Below are 22,953 nucleotides of genomic sequence, written 5' to 3'. Positions count from 1 at the left end.
TAAAATTGGACAATTAAAAAAAATGACGCTTAAAAAACTGAATCAGATACAAAATTCCAAAATCAAAAATTCATACAAAACTATATTGTATAATAAAAATTATTCTTATCAACTGAAATACCTGGAAAAGCATATATGCATCTTTAGCACAAGGTTTGAGGGTACTGACAGATCTTCTGTTACTATTTCCTTGGACTAGTACTGGTTGTTCTACAACATCTGCAATCAAAATTAGAGGGGTTTTAGGAGTTCATAATGACCGTTAATAAATCATATATACTGTCTAAAAGGTATGCTTAAAATAAATACTTATTTATAGAATTATAAACTTTAATAATAACTTCAGAACCATGCCTCCAAAATGGAAAGAAAAATTGGGAATCCCATTTTTACACAAAATGCCATAAAAATCACTCTTCACTATCTTACATTCATTTTAATAAACTTAGTATCTTTACACATACATTTGATTTTCTCAGTACCCCTTTCTCCAGTCTCTTTATTTCATGGATTTAAAATCCACATGATCTTTGAATGTACCATTAAATATCAAACATATAAATATTTATCACATGGTTAATTTCTCTATCATCTCTCCATCTTCAAAAGAATTAACTGCTTGATCTGCCACAAGTACTATGTCAGTCACAGGTATTGACTAGCTAAGAGTCAACTAGAATGGGGCTTCCCAATTTCTTTGAATACTAAAAAGATATCATTCCCTGTAAGCTATGACAGCCTGTTTTGAATAAATGTTGACTCAATGACTACTTGAAAAGAAAGAGGTTCTAAGTATTTTCTACCTTATTAGAAAGTATTAAATGAGATATTAGTCTTTAGAGACACACAGGCAAAACTACCAATCCAGAACTTATATTGAGATTATGAATATACAAGACATTCAAACTGGAGAACTGCCCTGTTTTATCCCTTAAGTTTAATTCCTTAATATTCCAAACTGCTAGAATTCCACCTGCATTTCCCCTAGGAAAAGTGAGACAAAAGTCAGTGGGAATATTCTAATAAACCAACAGACTAAATGTCTGAAACTGAATGTGAAAAATCTGACCAATGGTTTATTTCAGGAAAAGTGAAGCAATTATTAGAGTAGGCACCATTATCATTACTTACTAGTATTGCCGTTTTTTACCAGTATTACCAAAAAAACACCAAATGATATGAAAGATTGCTAATATCAAGAGTTTAAGGGGAGGGCTTCCCTGGTGGCGCAGTGGTTGAGAGTCCGTCTGCCGATGCAGGGGACACGGGTTCGTGCCCTGGTCCGGGAAGATCCCACATGCCGCGGAGCGGCTGGGCCCGTGGGCCATGGCCGCTGAGCCTGCGTGTCCGGAGCCTGTGCTCCGCAACGGGAGAGGTCACAACAGTGAGAGGCCCGCGTACCGGGGGAAAAAAAAAAAAAAAAAAAAAGAGTTTAAGGGGAAAGAAAAAACTATGTAAAGGGAAAAAAAAGTTTAATCTTTTGTTTCTTGACTCCATAAAACAGAGAGGTTGCTCTTGGTAGCACCTTATGATCTTTTCAACTGATCATGGGAAAAAATTTACTTTTCATCCAATAAGGGTTAACAAATGAAAAAAAGGTTAAAAGTTATCAAATTATAAAAATTATAACAGAAGCATAGTATCTGTAAGCTCTGTGACAGGACATGTTTCTAAGTTTTTAGGAAATGTTGTAAATCACAAAGAAAAAGATGCTAAAAATTACAAATATTTGATGAAAATATGAAAATATTAAACTTTACATTATATAAATAATCTTGATTAATACATGTTAATAGGCAGAGACAAAGATTCACATGAGGGAAGCTCACTCTTGGGAATTTACCCTAAAGAAATAATTCATATGGAAATATATATGTAGGAAGACACTCAAAACAATACTAAACTATTGAACACAAGTAGTTCATTAAATTATAGAACAGCCACAAAATATAGTGCAACCATTAAAATTTCAATTACAAAAATAACATGAAAAATTCATATAATGTAATGTTTGGCTGAAAATACTTATAATGCAACATCTGGTGTGAAATGTGAAATTATCATCTTTGATATGAAATTATGAATATATTAGAAATAAACATGGAAAATAGAGTCCACTTCTTAGGGTGATAAAATTATGGGGGATTTATCTTTTGAATTGCCATTATCAATAATAATGAAGTTAAAATGAACAGGCTTTTTTTAATTTTTTGTGTGTGGTACGCAGGCCTCTCACTGTTGTGGCCTCTCCCATTGTGGAGCACAGGCTCCGGATGCGCAGGCTCAGTGGCCATGGCTCACAGGCCCAGCCGCTCCGCGCCATGTGAGATCTTCCCGGACCAGGGCACGAACCCGTGTCCCCTGCCTTAGCAGGTGGACTCTCAACCACTGCGCCACCAGGGAAGCCCTAACAGGCTTCTTAAAGTATTCTAATTTTTAGGTAGCCTAAGTTCATAGGGGAATGGCTGACAATCAATAAAAGAGAAAAGCATGGATGTTAGAGCCACCCACTGTCAAAAGGAAACAACTTTTTTCACTTTACCTCTGTGTCGTTCATCTTCAGCAACCATCCTCTCAAAAACAACAGTAACAACTTGTCGCACTGTAGCAGCAGCTGTATTATTTGTAATATTATCTTTTGTGAAGTGTAGTCGAAAACAAAGAACAATTGCCTGAAAAAACAATTTCCATTTAGTGTGAAATAAGATTGAGGAACATGGTTATTATCTTTATTTTATCTGATGTAACCCAAAATTAAATAATTTGTTTTGCTGCTTCAATCACCTACACTAAAAGTCTCACTCTTTCATATAATAAAACTACAAAAAGCTCAGCATTTTGAAATAATTCAAACTCTCAGTAAATACACAGACACATAAGATTGACCAAGGTAATGTGAAATACTCCTTTCAGAATCTCGTTCTTTTAACATGTATATAATAATGTGTTGTGCTTTTATTTTCCCATAACTTTTTTTTTGCAAATAGCAAGTACTCAAACTTTGTTGTATCACTAAATCACCTGGAGAAATACTATATAAACTTGCTAAGCATAAAAATGAATAAAATAATTTTTAAAAAAGGAATCATTTTTTCTTTTAAAATCAACTTTATTAAGGTATAATTTATATACAATAAACTGTATCCCTTTAAAGTATATGATTTTATGAGTTCTGACAGTTATATTCACCTATGGAACTACTGCCACAACCAAGTATAAGACATTTCCACCATCCTAAAAGTTTCCTTGTGCTCTTGCAGTCCATTTTTTCCTCCACCCTTGGCCCCAGGTAACCACCAATCTGCTTTTATCACTATAGAGTAGCTGGTATTTTCTATACAAATAGAATCATTCAGTATGTGCTCTCTTCTGTTTGGTTTCTTTCACTTGTAATATTTGTGAAATTCATCTACGTTTTTCTTTGTATCAGTAATTTATACTTTTTTATTCCATGGTATGACTATACCACATTCTACTTATCCATTCATCTCCTGATAGACATTTGGGTTGTTTCAGTTTTTGGCTACTGTACAAAAAACTGCTGTGAACATTCACATACAAATCTCAATGAGGACATGTATTTTCATTTACCTGGGTAAGTGAACACCTAGGAGTGAAATGGACAGATCACATAGTAAGTATAAGTTAAAATTTTAAAGAAACTGTTAGTTTTCCAAAGTTGCTTTACAATTTTATATTCCTGCCAGCAGTATGTGTGAGTTCAAAATTATTCCATATTCTCAACAACACTTGATATGGTCAATCTTTTTAAATCTTAACTATTCTAATGGGTGTGTAATAATATCTCCTTGTGGTTTTAATTTGCTTTTCCCTGATAACTAAAGATTCTGAGGCACTTTCCATGTATTCATTAGTCAGTTGAATAGATTATTTTGTAAAGTGTCTGTTGAAATCATTTGTCCATTTTTTACTGGGTTGTCTTATGAATGAGTTGTAAGAGTGTTTTCAATAAATTCTAGATAAAAGTGCTTTGTCAGATATTTGTGAATATTTCCCCCCATTCTGTGGCTTCTTTTATGATTCATGGGTTTGTGCCCTACCTAAGAAGTCTCTACCTACCCCAAGGTCACAAAAATTTTCTCCTATGTGTTCTTCTAGAAGTTTTACAGTTTTAAAAGAAGCCATTCTTGGAGGAAAACATAATAATGGTATTTTTAAATACTATGCCTTATCATATTAATTATATTAAACATTTAAAAGAAAGCAAGCCTTTGATACCACTAACACTTTTAAAATTTCAACATAAAGGAAAAGTACATGTTATAGAGAAGCTTTCCTATTACCCAATTTTATATTATTTCTTTATACTTCATTTTTCATCCCCAAATATTACATTTCCAAATTAACCAAAATACCAAAATAAATCCTATATTTATTTATAAAACTATAATCAGTTCTTATTGCTTGGGTAGGTCAAATGATAACCTTTTATAAAATTTTAAATATATGTATCAGAACAATAATTTGATAGCTAGAAACCAAGAGGAACTATATACAACAAACATATATATAAAAATACATTAAATATTTTATAAAGCAGGTATGGGGTAAAAGAATAAGCTATTTGCAATTAAGTAAAATCTCATTATATCCTAAGAACATCAAATGAATAACTAGAAAAGAGATATAGTCTCTATACAGTATGCTGTGATGGTATACTTTGCTACTTTACAAGTCAACCATTCTTAAAGGCATACAAATTATAATACAACTATTACTGAAACTCCAACAATTTCCCTAAACAGTAAATCATTAAGTAAAGACTGGTTTTTATATTACTTGCTGTACTTTCTGTTCTTTAGAAATATTTCTTAATTTTATTTTTATTTATTTATTTTTTTTGCGGTACGCGGGCCTCTCACTGTTGTGGCCTCTGCCGTTGCGGAGCACAGGCTCCAGACGGGCAGGTTCAGCGGCCACGGCTCACGGGCCCAGCCGCTCCACGGCATATGGGATCTTCCCAGACCGGGGCACGAACCCATGTCCCCTACATCAGCAGGCGGACTCTCAACCACTGCGCCACCAGGGAAGCCCATATTTCTTAATTTTAAAAAACTTTTTAAAGAGTGAAACAAATAATAGAACAGCTGTTATATGTTCCTAAAGAGGGTGGGAATAAGAAAGGAATGAGAAATAGCTATCATACATGCAGCCTTACCTAGTATCAATGTATCAATGCCAAAAGGACATATTTCCAGATATTTAAGGGACAGATTTAAACTATCTGGCTTACATAACATATATATGTGAAATTATTTTTAAAAGGGGGAAAGGGAGAGCTATCAGGAATACCCAAGGTAATTGTGGAGAACACTGATACCTCAAAACACATTTTTTTTTCTTTTCCTCTTTCTCTATTCCTTTTCTTCTGCCACATCCTATTCATAACTAAGCCTGTCAGCTATATCCAAGGGGCTCTGCTTAATCACCCTAACCTAATTTCACTTCTAACCTGTGAAAAATAAAGCACCGATGGCTTTTAACATGCAATGTGCATTACTGCGATAGCTACAGGAAAGGTGCTGTTCAAACAGCACCAGGCTTTTCTCTTTCAGCCAGCTTATTCAAATACTGTCTCAAAGCACTTACGAACTTTGACAAACAGGCTTCCTACCTTTGAGAGTGCCTCGTCATGAACTACTGTATTGGTTGTTAAAAGAACAAGAACTGTTTGAAGCAGCTTAAGTTCTTCAAGACTATTTTCCATTAGCTGCCAAAGCATGTTAATTATATTTCCAGCTGCAGTCTGTAAAACAATGATTTTAATTATTGTCAACAAATAAAATATAGGTGTTTGGGTCCTTAAATAAGAAAAGTGATGCAGATTCATAGTGATGAAATGTTTTTCCTTATTTTACCATCATAAGGTCAGATACAAACAATAGCTTTAAGTTAACGAACAACAAATTATCAGTTCAGATAATCTAGCAAACAGTCATGATTTTCTCTCCTACCTTTTAAAAAATAATTTATGAATAATATTCTCCATCAGTGATATTGAAAACTTGCTTGGTTCTTAAGATTTCATCTATATTAGTGAACTATGAATTCTTAGATTACAAATGACTTGACAAAATGTACTTCGTTCTTTATTTTGAGCGTTTAATAATGAGACAATTTGGTAACCTTTTAAAATTAAGCCAATGTCCTTCAAGCACTATTGTACATTAAAATATCAGGTATGTTTTATTCTCTCCTTATGAAAACTCATGATTTGATTTGTAAGTGCATAGTTCAGATAAAATCTTCACATTACCTCAGACACAACTTCATGGGACATGAGCCTCTGAATGGCGGCTAAACATAGCTGAGTGATCTTCGGTTCCTTGGTTCCACAACCCATTAGAAAAGGCTGAACAACCTCTGAGCTGTTCTCTTTCAATGCTTTATTTGGAACACATATAAAATAAAATTTTAAACATAATTCATAAATAAGAATATTTTTATATAATTACAACCAGTAATGACAATCTTAATAAAAAATCACTTAATGTAAAATAAATACCAAAATAAAAATCAAGCAGTAAGAGTTAAAATATTTCACATAAATACTACAGACTCTGTATCTAATCTACTCCCCCTTAAGTTCAGCTCTCCCATGCCTTTCTCCTGACACTCCTTTGGTTCTCCTCCATCTTCTTCTATAAACTCTTTAATGGCAATTTCTCAGAAGTTCTATCCCACGTCAGAGAAAGACTCTATTTCTTCAATAGTGCAAAAGGGAAAACAGGAATAAGAATTCACATTCTAGAGCAGAAAAGTAATTAAAAATAGTATATACATCAACCCCACCACATTTCTGAATGAATATTCAGAAGATCCCTAGAATTTTATTATATGCCTTGAATTCATTGGCTCTAATTTCTTCTTCAAGAAGTAAACTCATTAAAAACAATAACATTACTCCTCTTATTACTGAAATATTGCTTTAAACTAATTGGATGCACATGCTGTAATTCCAAATCTTAAAATAACTCCTTCTACCAAGCCAATACTTTCAGAAGTTTTAAAATGTCAACAAAAATGTAAAAGATTAGAAAATGCACAAACTGAATTATACATAATTAAATTTACAAAATGAAATTAAATCAATACACACTTACTGAATGGCTACACAAAGATGAACAAGACAGGTTTGTCATCCTCAGGGAATTTGAATAAATAACATAAAATTCCAAGTCAAGAGAACTTTAAACTTATGTGTTTGGTATTTGTTTTCAAATGTACTACATCCATCAATTATTTTTTGACGTTAAGAATTGTAATAAAGACACAGAAATCTGAGTTTTAACATGTTTTTCAAAAGAAATTGTGAAGGTCATCCAGAATCACCTTTAAAAGTGTAAAACTAGTGTTAAAATTAATTTTATCACTTAAATCCCCTTCTTTCTTCTCCCAAAGCTCCCTTTATGGTATGGCAAATAAAGACTACTATTTACTACAGCATGCTCTGCAAAGTCCCTCAGTATGCCAGTATAAATCACTGATTTAGCACAGCTAAGAGAAGGCAAATATGACTGGCAAAGAACAGTGTTTTCAAAAAAGCTCCCCTGCCTTATTTCCTTGTTTTCTTGTTCATAAAGATTTTGAATCAAAACCAGAGACATAAAATTTCCATAACAATGTCACAAAACATTTTACATGAGTGATTAAAAGATGACAATAAAGCTCAAAAAATACTATTCTGAAGCAGTAAATATCCTGCTATATTCAATTCTGCCAGAATCAATGAAGTATGAGGCCATCCTTAACTCTGCAGAACATTCCAAATTATTAAATCTTGTTCAGGCAAATATAAGTTTTCAATACTAACAAGTGGCACTTATAATTTTTATTACATTAACTTGTGTTTCTCATTTGAGTATCACAATACTCATATAGAGTTTATAGGGTATGATTTGGACCAAGTAAAACAATAAGTAGGTGGTAAAACCAGAAACTGAAAATGTCTTCTAATCCCTGGTTCACTATTCTTCCCACAACATTATGCTGCCACTCTTTAAGGTAAACAGCATTTGATGCAAATGGAAATTAAAAGAGTCAAAAGTGTCTAATAGAAACCAATTGCCTGAAGTCTTCAGATGAATGAAGAAAAACAATGTACTTTCATAGAGGCTCTGATGACAATGATTTTTAAGACACACCCATATTGCCAGAAAGAAAATCAGTGCCAATTACCTTTGCCAATTAAACTATGATACGATGCATTCTAATCACTTATACTTTTTCCTCACAATTTCATACTCTAGGCCAAGGAGGCCATTGTTATTTCTTATCTTTTTGATAATAGCCATTCTAACAGGTATAAGGTGATATCCTTATTGTGGTTTTGATTTGCATATCCCTGATGATTAATGATGTTGAGCATCTTTTCATGTATCTGTTGGCCATCTGTATATCTTCTTTGGAAAAAATGTCTATTTAGATCTTCTGTCCAATTTTTAATTGGATTGTTTGTTTAGGATGCCTCATTGCTTGAGAGTACTTCACTACTGTCTCTGAGATATTCTTCTAAGCTAATGACACCCATTCTGCAGGCTTTGATGGTGGTGCTTTTTTTGACCTTACCATAAGATGTTAACAGAAAGTTTTTGCACAACAACTAGGGTGACATTTCAAATAGCAATGAAACTTACGTGATACCAACAATGCACCGTTAACTGATGTGACAGTATGAACAAGTTCACACATGCACTGAAAAAGACAACTACAACACTATCTGGCCCACAGTGATTCTAAGATGCCATTAAATGTAAAATGCATACCAATTTGGGGAATATTAACATGTGAAAAAACTGTGTATCTTAGAATGAATAAAATAAGGTGAGTTACACTGAAATATTGTATACATGTCAGTCACAGTTATCCGGATCTATCAAGCTGAGTTAAGGTAATAATAAAAGTAATTTTTAACTCTATTTTAATGTAAGTCAAAGGTACCCTTCCTACTTTTTTTTCTCCCAGTTTATATGAGAATATAATGGTCAAAGGAAATTTCTGTTATCCAGAATAGATGATCAAGAACAATCAAAAAATAAAACCTATTGATCTATTCTGTTTTTTGAAGCATAATGTGAAAAATGGAAACATATCTACCATATCTAGATCACAATGAAGTAATATAAAGATCCTTTTTTAGAAGTTTCTAATTATTTTTCTCTTCTGTTAAATGTCATAATGGTCCTAAGAAGCAGAAATTAACTCTACTCTTCTAATTGAGCAATTGCTGCTTTCTCTTTATAAACAATAATTTTAATTACATGCACTTAAAGGTGGCTTTACATAAAAAGCTTCCTATGGGTTTAGAGTTTAGAAACCACATTGAGGAAAAGGCTGTGCAGCAATATAAAGACATCTTGCCTTAACCATTTTTTAAAAAATCATTCCATGGAAAAAAGAGGAAAAGGTCAACTCTTTTTAATCAAAACTTGGTGGGTGGGCGGTGGGGTGGGGAGAAAAAAAGTTTAATTTCTACCTAAGTCCCTTAAGAAGCACAACTCCTTTAACAGAATAACACTGTGTGTTTGATAAATATATTTTACTTCCAAATTTTATAACTGTGAGATCAAATGATGCACTTTCACACACCTGAAAGAGGTCCAGCAGGTCCCCATATCCTAGGGGTTTCCTTGCTCTGAGCAGTTTCACTGCAAAATTGCAGTTTTTATCCTGGAAAAAAAGAATTAAACTAGGATACCCCACTATGAATCACACTAATAGGGGTTAATAAAAGTTTTATTATAAATTTTAACAGTCATTAAATAACATATTATAATTCTTGTGAAAGAAATAAAATGTGATGCAGACATGATTGCTACCCTCAAAACCCTTAAAATCTAGTTATGGGAAAGACTGATATTTCTAACAGTAAAAAAATTTTAATGGTTCAAAATGTCTGAAAATATTTTAAATGATTCAATATGAGGACAAATAAAAGTATGAGCAGCTTCATCTTAAAAGTACATTACAGGAAAAGGAAGAATGATGTTGGTACAATCGGTTAGTAATTTTGCAAAAGAAAAAAAAATCTAGGTCCTCAAGTCACCCCATATATTATAAAGAAAAAATCAAACCATAGAAAAACTAGAAGACAATGAAAATGATTATCAACTATGTGGAAGGAGAAGGACTGCCTAAGTGGAGAGCAACAAATAAGAAAAATTAGTTAAATTATGTAAAAATTAAAAGCATCTAGATAAAAAATTAAAAGGTAAATGATGCAGAAAATATGATATAAACATGATGAGAAGTTAATATTTTTGCTATATAAATAGCTCAACTTGATAAAGAAAACACAAAAACTCCAAAAAAAGTAATAATAAAAAGAAAATAATTTAATAATTCAGAAAAAAAATGTTCAACATTAAAAAGAAATGTCAATTAAAATGAGAAGCCATTGCTTGTTCAATTACCAGAAAGATTTTTTAAAATAATAATCTGGCAAGGATGCTATAAAAATATACTCACACACTGTCAGTAAAGGCATAAACTTTTACCTTTTCAGAAAGCGGTATGATGACAAATTCTAAGAACATGTTCATGCCCTTTAATTTAATAATTTCATTTCTAGAAATGTATCTTAAAGAAATAATTCTAAATATTGAAACATGTCTAACATAAAGGAATTGTTAAATAAACTACAATCACTTGATGAAATATGGAACAATTTAAAAAATTAGAAAAGATGGCATCAAAAAAAGTATATATACGGGCTTCCCTGGTGGCGCAGTGGTTGACAGTCCGCCTGCCGATGCAGGGGACACGGGTTCGTGCCCCGGTCCGGGAAGATCCCACATGCCAGGGAGCGGCTGGGCCCGTGAGCCATGGCCGCTGAGCCTGCGTGTCCGGAGCCTGTGCTCCACGATGGGAGAGACCACAACAGTGAGAGGCCCGCATACCGCAAAAAAAAAAAAAAAAAAAAAGTATATATGATATAATATAAAAGGCAGGATACAAATTAAAACTGTTTAATGTTTTTTAAAAAAGGGGGGAAAACAATAAATAAGAACACATTATATGGCAGAGAAATCTCTCTGACCCATTAGGTCAGTTTGTGAGCAAGGCATTAAGTACAGCCCCCTGTATCTTCTATCCCAGATTATAGGAATAGTCTACCAACAGACCTCTGTCTTACTGATGATACGCTGAAATATACCTTTCACACTGCTGTCAGAGTAATGTACAGAGTATGAAAATATTAATATGAATGTGTCACCTTCCTGATTCAAACTCTTTCCATCAAGCTGCTCAGGAAGTTACACAATGGCAACAGTCGGATAGAGTATCCAAATAGATCGAACTGTTTTATACCGCATGTATTTAAGTAACTTCCCTTACTTACAGCTTCTACACCTTGTTTGCCTGGCTAACTCCTTTTCAAGCATCAAGACTCAGCTTCAGACTCCCAGGTTGGGTTAGGAGCCTTCCCAATGTTCTCGTAACAAGCCTATCTATACTTCCATCTTGGCATTTACCATACAGCCTCAGAATTTTCTGTTTAGGGTCTGTCTCCTTCATTACTCTATTAACTGGCTGACATGAACTAAATATGACAAAATTCATGTACTCAAATAATCATAACATGAAAAATTAAAGAAAGGTAGAAAAATATACTAGAGGCAGAACTCAGAGACTTACTTGCATTTTGGAGTGACTCATTTATTAGTCTACATTTAAGGAGGGCTTACTATTTATTTCCCATGTAATGTGCTAACTACTAGCAATATAAGGGAGAATAAGATATTGATCCTGACCTCAGGAAGTATGTCATCTGGAAGGGAAAATTTCTGGCAAAGAACTCCAAAAAGTAAATGGAGGAGCAGGTAAGCTAAACAGAATGAATGGCACAAACATACTTTTCAAATATATTTCTTGTATTAACATATAGATTGCAGGTGAATTATATTACCCATCTTCGTATCTCCTCTAGTGATTCTTACATAATTATTTCTTTATTAAGAATATGTTATATGATATATTCTATAGATGTCTGCAAAATATCACAAGTATATGTACTGATAAAATATACTGAAAAAAATCAACAAATTACCTTTTAATGTCAGAAAAAAAATTCCAAAGTATATTTACTCACTGCTACTTAAATTAGAGACCTGTTAGTAATAAGACTATGTAGATATGAAAAGGATGAGGGAAACTGTGAGGAAAGAAGAACACAAATCATACATAATGATTATCTATGTAAAAATTCTCTATGCATACTGACAATAGATGAAAGCAGTCATAGGTGGATGTAACTGTTATGGTTTTCAGTTAGGGGTTAAATATACAATTTTAAAATATCACAACTTCATTGAGCTCCTTGTTTCAAATATTTATTAAAATAGCAGATTCTCTGTTATGTAATTTCTGTGTAACACAAGCCTTCTCAGTCAATTTCAAGTATATTTATTGTAAGCTGGGATAATAAAAACAATTTGTAATATATGGCAGTCAAATGTAAGATTAAGGCACCTGGACTTCTAAATGAAAAACTTTATGTTGCTTGCTATCTCTCATTTGCAGTTTTATCTTTAAAGAAAAAGGCAATGTTGAGATAATGATCTGTATATTTGCATCGATGCTGACATTACCTGGCATAGCATTCCCACTTATGTCAGCATTCATGACAGCAGTGAAAACAAAGAAAAATAAACATTAAAGGAGGATGCTTAAAAGAAGGGGAGATGTAAAGCAAAGACTTATTCTGTAATGTAAATAAACTTTCCTTGGAAAATAAATCTAAGAAAACTAAAGTTGGTTAAAATCTATGCTAAGTACTGTTTAATCAGATTAGTCAATCCTAATTAAGGGTTCTGATTTTTATAGCAACCTTTTATATTTTCTGAATATGCAGAGATATCTGAGAATTCAGTATCTCATTTCATTTGAGACTCCTCAATTGTTTGATATCTTTAACATCCATTACAGCACAGAAGTAGTAACCTATAGTCTTTAGAACTACAGAGAAGTAAACATTTCTCAGGAAATAAAAAAGTTAACTAAGAATTTTTCTCGGTGTTAACTATACCTTGAATTAAGTACTTTAGAAATGACATATTGACAAATTTAAACTCTTTCCTTTTTCTTAGGAGCCTTTGATTTTTCAAGATGACAGTGGTCTAAAATCTACAAATTTTTACTTATCAATTGCTATAAATACTTGGTTAAAATACTAGAAAAAAGTTTAAATGTTAATATAGCTCCTCAAGTACATGGTTGGATGCTATGGATATTATAGCATGAACTATTAATTGTATGTGCATAAAGATTTGTTCTAACTTGAGTTAAATAAAGCTAACTGAATTAAAATGAAATTAATAGCCAGCTTATATATTAAACTCATACTGATACAAAATTTTTCTTACTTGTCCTTAATATGAATTAGACACTTTACTTGGTACAGAACTCTGTAACAGACAGTGATTCTCTGAAGAAATCAGTCTTTTTAAAAATTCTATCAACTACAGACTTAATGAAATTTTCTATTATTGGAGATTAAGGACTTACCATGATATCAGCAATGACAGTAGCAAATGTAAATATTTGTAATGATATTCTAATATGATTGGACTATGATGTCTCCAACTTAAAAATACCCAGGCCCATAATTTATCTTGAAACATTAATTTCCTCAGGTAGCTAATCAACCCAACATGCATCTCCCAAACCCACTTGCCCATCCTCCCAATCCAACCATAGATACCTGTGCCTTTACCCACCACTTCACTATACCCCTTTTCTCAACATGCACACAGAGCATTATCCAATGCTGTGAATAATGTTATAAAACTCTTTGGTGTTTTGTCAGAATATTCAAAATCAGAGAAGCTGTGAAAAACAGATGCAACTTAACAGGGCTAACCCTAAGCTGACAAGTGAAATCCACTCTCACCTGTCACCCCTAAACTGTCCCCTAAGTCTTCATTATATTTTGTAATACTGTTTGAAATTCCACCATTTAGGGATTTACTGGTATTCTTTTAAAAATGTAAAGAGACTTAAGAGAGTTAAAGAGATTCTTTACTATTTGGACTTTGTGTAAATTAACTTAATAGGACTGCTTTTCTCCTATAACTAGCTGAGACCAATAGCACTACTGGAATTGGAAATGCAGATTGAAGGATCAGCGAAGTAAGCAATGGTTAAATATAAACACTTGGGAGGAAGTACATAGTGTCAAAACCTCACGATACCGTGACAGCACACTGCAGCAGGAAGAACATGGGCTCTGAACAGCCTGGGATTTGAATCTGATTCCACCACTTACCATGCGACCTTAGGCCAGTAACTTAAATCTCTTTGCATCTCAATTTGCTCTATTATTAAATAAGAGTATTTCCCCACAAGGTTGTCATATAAGAAAGAGTGGCCCAAATGCCTCACATGTAACAGATTCTCAAAAAATGCCAGTTTCCTTCTTTTACATGTTCATTATTGAGGCAAGAAGAGAAAGGCACCAAGGAAAAGAAGGAAGCAGACTGAGTATCAAAAGGGTGCCAGAGAGAAACTCTTGAAAATTCCTCCCTGAAAAGCAGGGTCAATCAAAAGAATGTTAAGAAAACACTTTTCTCTGTTTTTTCCCATTTTTTCTTCATGACCATGTTGTCTTAGTCTCAGGACTCAAAACTCATATAGTACTACTAAATTTTTAATGCTATATTATGACCTTATATTGTATTAAAGATAAAATAGGTCTTAGAAGGTGGTCTGAGAACCAATCTTCCATTCAATTCAACAAATATTAATCGAATGTCTCTTATGGGTAAGACGTATCTTAGGTGATTGATAAGAGGTGGAGGACAATACAAAGATGAGTAAGAAAGATCCTTTCCTTCAAGGAGTTAGTAGTTTTAAGTTTTCTGATTTCAGAGAATCGTACAGCATTCATCTCTGGGAAACCCAATTAGTTCATAAATTAGGGACTTTCACATGTTCTTTATTATCATGGATAGCATGCTGGGGCATAAGAAAGAGATGCTATAAAAAAAACTTATGGGTTTTAAGATTCTACTTTTACTATTAGTCAAATTTTCATTAATTGTTGAATTTTTAATGCAAAAAAATTACCTGCCAAAATTTCGGTGTTTCGTGCAGCTATTGTTTTAACTTTTATTATTCCTGATTCAGCAGCCTGCAAGAATAAAAATAATTAGAACATAAAACTTACTATTAACATGAATTATCTAGGGAAAAGAAATCATATATGATAAAATATCAAGCACAGAGTCAGTCACTATTATTTTTTTATTTTCCAAACTTCAGATACTAAAGCCTAGTGGTGAAACACACATTAAATGGAATAAAATGTGATTAATTTGATTATTCACATGTAAACTCTGCACTACAGCATGTTGTCTTTCTATGCCTTAAAATGCACCTGGAGGGCTTCCCTGGTGGTGCAGTGGTTGGGAGTCTGCCTGCCGATGCAGGGGACACGGGTTCGTGCCCCGGTCCGGGAAGATCCCACATGCCGTGGAGCGGCTGGGCCCATGAGCCATGGCCGCTGAGCCTGCGCGTCCGGAGCCTGTGCTCCGCAACGGGAGAGGCCACAACAGTGAGAGGCCTGCGTACCGCAAAAAAAAAAAAAATGCACCTGGAATCCCTAGTCTCTCACATTTAAATCTTCAGAAAATAAAAAATAATAAACAAGAACAAAGCCTAATGAAAAAAATTAGGTTTCTCTTTCCCATTTCACACTTCTCTCTCAACCATAAAAAAAATTTGCAAAACACTGCAAAATCAAGTAAAACTGCCTTGAGTTAGGAGAATGAATAACTAAGAACTCTGTCACTACTTTTAGATTGCGTTTTTTTAAACACCCATTCAGTTTTCATAAGGTGTCTCAATCACTTCAACATAAGTATGTTGAGCTGGCAGTACTTGAAAGTCATATGGCATTTTACACTATGCCACAGAACTGTGGTGTTCAATATGTGAGTCATTTGGCTACATGTAGCTACTAAGCACTTTATATGTGGCTAGCCTGAATTGAGTTGTGTTCTAAGTATAAAAAATACATGAGATTTTGAAGACTTAGTATGAAAAAAAGAATGTAAACTATCCCTTAAATATTTACATTGATTAAATGTTGAAATGATAATATATACTGGATTATATATGTACTGGTTTGAATATACTGGGTTAAATATGATATATTATTAAAATTAAATGTTTCTTTTTACTTTTTTAATGCAATTTAAAATTACATATATGGATTGCATATTCAGCCCACATTATACTTCTACTGGACACTGTTGACATAAAATATTGATATATAACATCCATTACAGAAACTCAGGACATTTTTACTATCAAGAAATATGCCTATTTTATACTTATACTGATCTCCATACCTCCAAAAATAATAAATACTCATATATGTTCAAGTTTTCCTATTAATTTGCTTGCTACTTGTTCATTGATTTTTATCTCCTACTGTTTACTAAGGGACAAGTGGTAGCAGGCTCTAAAGGTTTAAAAATAATTATGGAAGAACCCAGTGTCCTTTGGGTTATTAGGTTGAGGACCAGTGGATTAATGCATAAAACAAATAACACACTGTAGGCTATACGATGTATAGTAGACCTTTGTCATTTTGCTGGCTTCCAAGAACCTGAAGCCCTTGTCTGTGATCGGAGAACTCAACTTTATGAGTTTTGATGCAAGACAGAGCCTATCTTCCACTACTCAAAATTTAAAATGCCAGATACTTGTTTTCCCACATACCCTGGCAGCCTCCAATTATCCAAACAGGCACACCCGCCAGGAATTATGAATACGGAGGCTAGTGGCACAGAAAAGCAGAGACAAGATGGAATTCTGTCTGACAACAGCCACAGTGGAGCCAGCATCTAGTTTCCAAGGGCAGTGACGGCAGTAGAACCAGTGGTGGCATGGGGTGGCCAGCACAACCAGCAGTGCAATCTAAGGCACCCAGTCACTGTTCAGCAGAGCCAACAGTAATGGTCTCACTGGCAATGAGTTTTGCTGTGGTTCTTAGCTGTTCAGCCTCCCTTCGTTCCTGTAATTTCTAAGGCTCACTCCATCCAGCCTTCTACCAATTCTGTGAGACCCTCAATGTTTTATCAGTAAACTTAATTTCTGCTTAAATCAGCCCGGGTCAGCTTTCATTGCTCACAGCTAAGAAGCCTAACGGATATACTACAACTCACTTCTACAACTTTAAGAGATGGAAATGTCCCATATTAAATGAACATAGCTACTAGCAGGAAAATATAGTCAAAATAAATTACTCCAGGGAAAAATTATTGAGTTTCTGATTATCTGGGGGCAGTGCATATTAGAAACACCAGGAGCTTTAAAAAAAAAAAAAAAGCTTGATGCCCAGGTCGCAACCCATTTCAATTAAATCAGAATGACTGCCAGTGGGAGTCAAGCACTGGTATTTTTAAAAATCTTCAGGTGATTCCAATATGCAGCAAAATTTAAGAGGCTACTGTAATAACATAAGCAAAAGATGATGCTGGATAGGCCTGAGGTGACAGTGACTGAGATGGTAAAGGAGTGGTCAGATTCTGGAAACGCTAGGAAGATGTACAAACCACAACAAATTTACTACTATAAAAGTTCAGTAACACCGAAATTATTATGTATACTTTGTTATACTCATACACCATCTCAAACTCTCTTAGGTAATTTTCTTACTGAGCCAACTGAAATTAATCTGTGGTCACTGAGCTTTCTTCCATCATCATTTTCAAATGTTCAAACTCTCCCCCTCCTTACTAAGGCCCTATGTACCCTGCATATGCTCAATTCAGTATTTCATTTTATTTCAGGATCAACAGAGACTGATCAAACTAAACCATCATAAATCCCAATGTAATCTGTCCTAACTTCCTGAATTCTAGTCAGTTTCCAAAATCAGCAGTGTAGCATAGTGGATACTAGATGCAGGTAAAGGATTTCAAATTTGCCAGACACTATTTTGATTTCCTCAGATAAATAAGAATTGACCCATGTATGAATCATAAACAAGTTATGAAAAGTATATATTTAACAAATATTTTTATATGTACACACAATAAGGAAAATAATGAGTGCTTTTTCCTTAAGTAGTTCCAAAGTAACAAGTGTTTTAAAAGATATATAACCAGTATTTTCATTCAAAGACTCAAGAAATCACCAAAAGGACTATTTGTTACCTCAGATATAATTAGAACTATCTCACAGCTCCTAATTTTTTACATCCAACTTTCTATTGTCAAACTTTGAAACTGAACGATCTTATTCTCATAGGTACCCTGTGTTACTGGAAAGTTCCACTATCAATGTTTATTGACAACAGTTGTATATCACAGTTCCCCTAGTCACTGCAGTGCTACTTCATACCTCAGCCTAGCCTACATCTTTAAGTGTCCTGTATAAATGCAAGTATTTAGTCCAGATTTCCTTCTATTTATCAGAGACTGTCTGTGTGAAGAAGAGTCTTTAACTTCTTGCTTTAAAAGCAACCCCTACTCTGATTAGATACTTATATATCCATAGGGGAACTACTCAATTTTTTAATATAAATTTTATTTGTTTTATTTTTGGCTGTGTTGGGTCTTCGTTCCTGTGCACAGGCTTTTCTCTGGTTGTGGCGAGCAGGGGTTAGTTACTCTTTGTTGCGGTGCACACGCTTCTCATTGCGGTGGCTTCTCTTGTTGCAGAGCATAGACTCTAGGCATGCAGGTTTCAGTAGTTGTGGCATGTGGGCTCAGTAGTTGTGGCTCGTGGGCTCTAGAGCACAAGCTCAGTAGTTGTGGTGCATGGGCTTAGTTGCTCCGCGGTATGTGGGATCTTCCCAGACCAGGGCTTGAACCCGTGTCCCCTGCATTGGCAGGCGGATTTTTAACCACTGTGCCACCAGAGAAGCCCCTCAATTGTAAATATAGTTATTTTTTTCCTGAATTGGCCCTTATGGAAAAAAAAAAGTGTCAGTTCTGTAGACTTGAATAGGGATGATATAAGTTACGGTGGGAACCTAAAATCTCTATTCCTGAGGGCAATCTATGAGTTGGGAAACAAAACCAAAAGTATTAAATATACTGCAGCATTTAATATTTGTTAACCTTAAAATTAATGTCTCTCAAGAAATATTTTTTTTCTCTTTCTCAAAATTCTTTGCTTACCCAAATAGACACACCCACCAGGAACTCTGAATATGGAAGCTAGCAGTATAGAAAAGCAGAGACGAGAGAGAATGCTGCCTCCTCTTTCAAGAGCACACAGAATATGCTTGGCCTCACTTCTCAATAAACTATTCCTGGGCGATCTCAATCCTATGGTTTCAATTACTTTCTAAAGGCTGAAGAATCCTAAATTATATTCCTGTCCCTTAACTGTCTCCTAAACTACAGGATTTATTAACCGATATATTTTAAAGGCACCTTAAATTCCAAATATTCAAAACGGATGCTATTATCTCTCACACACACCCCCAACTTCCACCTCAGCCCCAGAAAAACCTATTTCTTCTTCCTATAATCTTTATTTTTCCGAACAGCAGCAGCACCCATCCAGTCACTGACCAGACACCTGGGGCTTCTCCCTCATCCCACAAATATAATCAGCCACAAAGGCTATGTAGCGAACATCTCTTATACTCTTTTTTCTTCTCAAATGCCACTTCTACACCTTAGTTCAAACTTCTCATTATCAACCTAAACTAAGAGATTTCTCTACTTCAAATCTTGTCCTCCACCCATTCACTGTCTCAAGTCTTCAGCGGTCCCCCAGAACCCACCTCTACTAGTGTTTCTCAAAACTGAGTAGTGTAAGGACATCTTTTAAAAGTTAAAAAAAAAAAAATCTCATGGACCTATCCAGTCAGTGACAAATTTAAGTATTTATAAATAAAATTCGGAATCAACTCCTTATTTTTATAGCTCTTAAATTATAAAGCCAACACATTCACAATAAAGTGAACACTAAGGTAATGTGACAAATAAAGCTTTGCTGAAATTAAAACACTGCTAACAACATGAAGATAGTGCAGGTTTTTCTGATTTTGGCACTCCTGTAGTACCATGAGCAGTGACAGAAATAATTTTTTCCACCACCTTCTTTCTATGGCAAGTATCAAAAAGCCCTTCCATCTTTGTGGGCTGTCTATGGTTTGTACCTATGGTTGATCCCATTCCTCCTATGACATGTCTGTTTCTCTACTCTAGCTGTAAGCCCCATGAGGATAAGAAATATATTTCATTCATCTCCCCATATTACTAATGCCTATCACAGTGCCTAGCATACAGGGGCTATGTAATGAACATTTCTAAATAAACAAATGAAAAGTTCTAAACAGAGGGAGGGACTTTACTCCCCACTCACTGAAAAATAAAAATACGGTGGAAATTTGATCCAGAGATTGACAAAATGTCATCAGGACTGCAGTTTCATTTCTCTACCATTCTCTTGGTTCTGTCCTGTTCCCTGGGTAGGTTCATCCTCAGGTTGCTCCCAATCTTGGCAATAAAATTAGTTCCAGCCATTCTACACCTCACAACTTCATATGACACTATCCAGAAAGAGAGAAAAGGTCTCTTCCAGTAGCTCTTGAGGAAGAGAGAGGAAGCTTTCCCTTTCCAGGATCACTCACTGGCATTATGTGACTTGGGCAGAAATAGAGGTGCGGATAGGGAGGGTTAAATTAGATTAAACTAATCAAGATATCCTGGAGCAAGGAATGAGATTAATTCATCTAAATTCAAAGGGTTGAAAATGAAGGACGAGTGCAGCCTACCACTGAAAGAAGTAAGAGGGAATGAATGCTAGGAAGGGAGTTAGCAAATGTCCACTACTAGAACCACATACAAATTTACAATAATAATAATACGCTTCTCTTCACCAAAGCTTCTATGTTGTATTTTAAAAAACAAAACAAAAACATATTTACTTTTTATAACATCTATGAGAGTAGAGCCTCAAAATTAAAACAAATTTACCAAAGCTCCAAATTAATTATTCACAGGATGTAGCATGAAACAAGAGCTAAAGAAGAAATGTGAAATTCAAGTTAATGGCAAGTTAAGGAGAATAATGTACTCAAAAGATACTAGGGAGGTATGAAGCTGCCTGTAGACTTATGATTTCAGATGTCAGGTAAAATCAAAAGACCTAAAGTCAAGTCCTCACTTGGGAATACCTAATAGATCTAGAACACTCCCTAGAGGACAATATCCTCATTAAACAATTACTACATTGAAACCAATAAATTTTTCTTCTGTTACATGTAATTAGCCTAAAATCCCAAAGCTCTGAAAAATATATACCTATATGGCATCCTATTCAAAACCTCTGGACTAAAAAACAGAAACAAAACAAACAAAGAGAAACCTCTGGCTTGGGGGCTTCCCTGGTGGCGCAGTGGTTGAGAGTCCACCTTACGATGCAGGGGACGCGGGTTCACGCCCTGGTCGGGGAGGATCTCACATGCTGCAGAGCGGTTGGGCCCGTGAGCCATGGCCACTGAGCCTGTGCGTCTGGAGCCTGTGCTCCGCAACGGGCGAGGCCACAACAGTCAGAAGCCCGCGTACCGCAAAAAAAACAAAAAAAAAACCTCTGGCTTCTAGGAAACAAATTTCCTTTAAGATACATATCAAATGAAAGACTGAAGTGCAGATTACATGTGGATAGCTAAAGATATATATGTGGTACCCCTACATATATGGTATCCCTTTTTTTCCCTTCTTTAAAAATTTAATCTCCTACAAGTATCTAATTAGCACCTCTCAGAAATACAAATGCTTTGAACTATGATGGACAGAAGGACAAAGAAAGATGCAAAACTGACCCTTAAGGAGAAATTTAGAAAAGAAATACCATAGCAGAAGGTAAAACATAAGAGTTATAAGGGTGCTCGCTTCGGCAGCACATACACTAAAATTGGAACGATACAGAGAAGATTAGCATGGCCCCTGCACAAGGGTGACACGCAAATTCGTGAAGCGTTCCATATTTTTAAAGATGTTAAAAAAAAGAGTTATAAGGAAATAACTTATAAAGTAAGCTTAAATGAAAGTTAAGAAAGCAGAGGAAAACATATTAGCTTGCAAAGTCTGGGCAGGAGCTGCAACTATTCTTGCCCCAGCACCAGCTAGTACATGGCACACAGCCGGTGTTCAAAAATTATCTCAGGAGCAAATGAATGAATATATGAATGAGTGAATTAGGGAAGAAATGAGAACATTATCTGTAAAGTTGGTTCATTCAGGCAACAAATAAATAAGCAACATGGGTTAAATTAAAGGTAGAATTTTAGCTATAAAAAAATGGAAGGAGGTGATTCCAGGACAGCAAAAGGAACCTCAAAAGCCACAGCATGGAAGAGGGAAGTAGTATTTGGAAATGGGCATATCTGGCATATGAAGAGAATATGGGCATATTTGGAGAATGAATAGCAGGCAATAGAGTTTGGCTGAATTATAAACACATTTGAGGAAAAACTGAGGGTGATGAAAGGTTGGGAAGATCAATAAGGTCTGAAATGCTATGCTGAGGAGTTCCTAAGTACAGAGTAGCCACTGAGAGTTTCTGACCTGTTCAGGTACATTATTCCGGTGGTAACATACAGAGTGGTCTTTTGTGCCATTAATGCACATCAAAGCTCAGTCATAAGACTGAAACCTGGAGCTAGAATAATAGCTAAGAAAATAGAAAAGAGGTGAGATATGTTAGAAATTACAGAGCTGGAAGGAACATCTGACAATGAATACAATGTAAAGAGAGTTGAGGGAGAGAAGACAGCCACATATAACTAAGGTAAGCAACAGTGATAAATACCATTAACAGAACAAGTGAAATGTGGGGACAGGACAAGTTTTATAAAAGTAAGTTCAATTACCAGAAGTTCTATCTGAAGTATGTGAAAGATACTCTGGTAGATGTGTTTAACAGACAGCTGGAAATACAGGTCTAAGCTCAGTAAAGAGA

At 34.8% G+C, this 22,953-nt stretch overlaps 1 protein-coding gene across 3 annotated transcripts in view; it reads right to left on the bottom strand.

The window, feature by feature from the left end:
- The window catches only part of MON2 (MON2 homolog, regulator of endosome-to-Golgi trafficking), a 124,061-nt gene that overhangs the window by 93,935 nt on the left and 7,173 nt on the right, over positions 1-22,953 (bottom strand). For 2 of the 3 annotated variants that reach the window (XM_082849674.1, XM_082849675.1), the window contains exons 2-6: positions 15,088-15,151; positions 6,278-6,405; positions 5,636-5,767; positions 2,543-2,672; positions 122-219 (exon numbers count right to left, since the gene is read on the bottom strand). In XM_082849674.1, coding sequence (XP_082705800.1) covers positions 122-219; positions 2,543-2,672; positions 5,636-5,767; positions 6,278-6,405; positions 15,088-15,151 — 552 coding nt within the window. Of the gene's footprint in view, positions 1-121; positions 890-2,542; positions 2,673-5,635; positions 5,768-6,277; positions 6,406-15,087; positions 15,152-22,953 lie in introns of those variants that run through there. The other variant, XM_082849673.1, reaches the window with a different exon arrangement.

Source organism: Leucopleurus acutus, assembly GCF_964270905.1.
Source record: "Leucopleurus acutus genome assembly, chromosome: 11".
Taxonomy (NCBI): domain Eukaryota; kingdom Metazoa; phylum Chordata; class Mammalia; order Artiodactyla; family Delphinidae; genus Leucopleurus; species Leucopleurus acutus.
This window is presented reverse-complemented; position numbering and strand designations above follow the sequence as displayed.